Source organism: Nannochloropsis gaditana, assembly GCF_000240725.1.
Source record: "Nannochloropsis gaditana CCMP526 unplaced genomic scaffold scaffold1394, whole genome shotgun sequence".
Taxonomy (NCBI): domain Eukaryota; class Eustigmatophyceae; order Eustigmatales; family Monodopsidaceae; genus Microchloropsis; species Microchloropsis gaditana.
Window position 1 is genome coordinate 1 of NW_005802559.1, and position 2,509 is coordinate 2,509.

Here is a 2,509-nt window from a genome sequence, read left to right on the forward strand (position 1 = left end):
CTTTGCGTTTCATAGACCAGATTTGTCACGAAGAGGAGCACGGTCACAAAGATGAACACCTTGAGCATGCGGCGCAGTGAGCTTCCCTCGTCCCATCGGCTGGTTTTCTTTCTCCAAAATTCCTCGTTCTGGTGCTTATTTGACGTGTTGAGCCCATCGATACAAGTCTCCTCATCGTCTCGTTGGAGCAAGTGATGTCGATCGTAATCAGTTCCTCTCCCTGCTGTGGCCCCATCGGCCTCTAGTGGGGACATGGTTTGAAGAGGAGGTTCGGTGCCTGGCTGAAAAAGTGGCGGAAGGCCATGCGTAAATGTTAAATGACAGGAAGTGTCTATCCGTTAGGCAGTTCTCTCCTTGTATTTTGTCCGACACTTCCATGCTTTGCTCGTCTTGTGGGATGTTTCAGGCCCTTCACCATGTTCACGAGTGCATGAGTTACAATTCAAATGTGCCGAACTTGCTTGTGCTCGCTGGGCACCTGCCCCTCGTGCAACCTCCGCCACGTTATTCAAAATTTCAAATTTGCCCCGAGGTCCAGGCGCTTGAAGGTGCTCTCTTTCTAGGTTAACAGGCCGTGCACGTTTTGATATGTCCATACTATTTTTGAAACTTCATGATGTACAGTCTACCATTCTCTAAGGACACTGAAGCTGGTGCAAAGTTGCGTCTTTGCATTATCCCGTCGAGTTTTCACGCTCGAATTGCTTTTCATTCAACAACCACCAAAAGTGTCTAATTTTGCATTATCACTGTCGCCTGTATGGCAAAAGGAGGAGAGAAGGTCGACAAGTAGAGGACGTTGAGTAAGCATTTTAAGTAAAAAAACACAAGGTCGACGCCCGAGAGGTTCCTCGTCATCCTCATTTTCGATTTTACAAATTTTAGTTATCATTAAAACCCAAACTTTTGACTTCTACAATAGTAATTATCACAAGAGAGGTAGCTTTCAAACGCTGGAAAACTAAGATCAATTTTGGTCGTCGTATAAATTCATGAAGAAAAATGGAGAAATTAGAGCAATTTCGAAATAATGGTAGCTTGGCACAGAGGGTACGTACAGCTTACACTACGCGTATAAACCTTTATATCTTTCCACGTGCTATTTCTGTTCAGAGGTTCAACAAGACTTTATTCGTCCTACAATCGTATAGAAGTGTTTTGTATTGTTTACTTTTGTGAATTCACATTCCAAAGGGTTGATAGCTGAACTGTCAATAATAGATGGAATGTCTCGCTTTGCGCAGAAGGCAATACAAGAAAGTCCTGTACCCTGAAATGACGATTTGAACAGTGCTTATGTGAGAGTGAGTCCCTCGTCCCTATAAACGCACCTAAAACCAGATGACTGCCGATAAGCTTATATATTTTCCATCTGCATTTGTGGGGGTAATAGTGATTGTGTGGTTTCCTGGCTCCAATTGATGTTTTGTGGCCCAGCAGGGTGCTCGAATTGTGTGAGTCAAGTAAAAACTGTCTTCCAATTCGAAAGGTGAGTCTTTACCATCGACGAGAACGCTGGAATTGCGGCCTATAGGAGCTTGATTCTGTCCGCTTCCCGGCGGCTGGCAAAATAGCATGTGGTGCTTTTTATGCGTTTTCACTCCCAGCACTAAAGGCCCTGCATACTTGTTGCCCTGAAGCACGTATTTCATATCTAAGTATTGAGCACCACGGTTTCGGGCATTTACGACAGCATTCTGATCATAGGTAATAAGTTGTGTGTGCCACACACTGTTGTTTTGAGACTCTATCGTTGGCTTTGCCGTCTTCGGCTCCGGCGGGGAGACGACGAGTTCTAAGAGTGACCCTTGAGCGATCGGCTCAAAGGTCATGGCGCATGAAGCTGGAGACCCGCAAAAGAAGTCATCACAATACAACGGGGGTGGAAGCTTGAATTCGTTCACAGTCGGGTCTTGCTCAAGTGGAGTCGTCGTTTCCAAAAGCGTTTCCAATTTAAGCATGGTATTCTCTCCATTTAATGCTGCCAGCACTGATATGATGGCTTCGTCCAGTAATCTCAGATAGTGGTGTGCCAATATCTGAGCCCGAAGCAAGTGTCCACCCGGACCTGGATGCCATTTCGCAGGTTTTGGCGTCGATTTTCCAACCTGGACCAAAGCATGAAAGTTGAATTTGTCAAGGTGATCCAGCTTCCAGACAGCCTCATGCATTGCTTGCGAATGCACGCCAAAAGCATCATAATACTCGAACAAATCACCTTTATCTCCTCCATAGCCATAAAGAGGCGGAGACCCTGTACGAGGCTCTAAAATGTCTTCATCCGAAGCAGGCTTACGAGAACCCCCTCCACCGTTAAGCATGAGGAGAGCGGGACGTTTCGGCAAGTACAAAGCATTTCGCATCCACTCCTCCACGTAAGCGTTCTTGAGAGGCCCACTGACACTCATCTCGAACTCCCAAGCCGCCACATCCGTGTCTTCTCCTAATTGGCTCCTCACACAGAATGCCGCGGGAATGGCAGGGTTGAACCCCATGGCATGATTCCGAA

The 2,509-nt window shown here is 46.4% G+C and overlaps 1 protein-coding gene across 1 annotated transcript; it reads right to left on the reverse strand.

The window, feature by feature from the left end:
- Window positions 1-17: 17 nt before the first annotated feature.
- NGA_0710300 (uncharacterized protein) lies at window positions 18-254 on the reverse strand (the record flags this gene model as incomplete). Its single annotated transcript, XM_005852334.1, has 1 exon — window positions 18-254. A coding segment is annotated over one exon (237 nt), but the record flags the coding sequence as incomplete, so codon positions are not given.
- Between the last annotated feature and the right edge of the window lie 2,255 nt (window positions 255-2,509).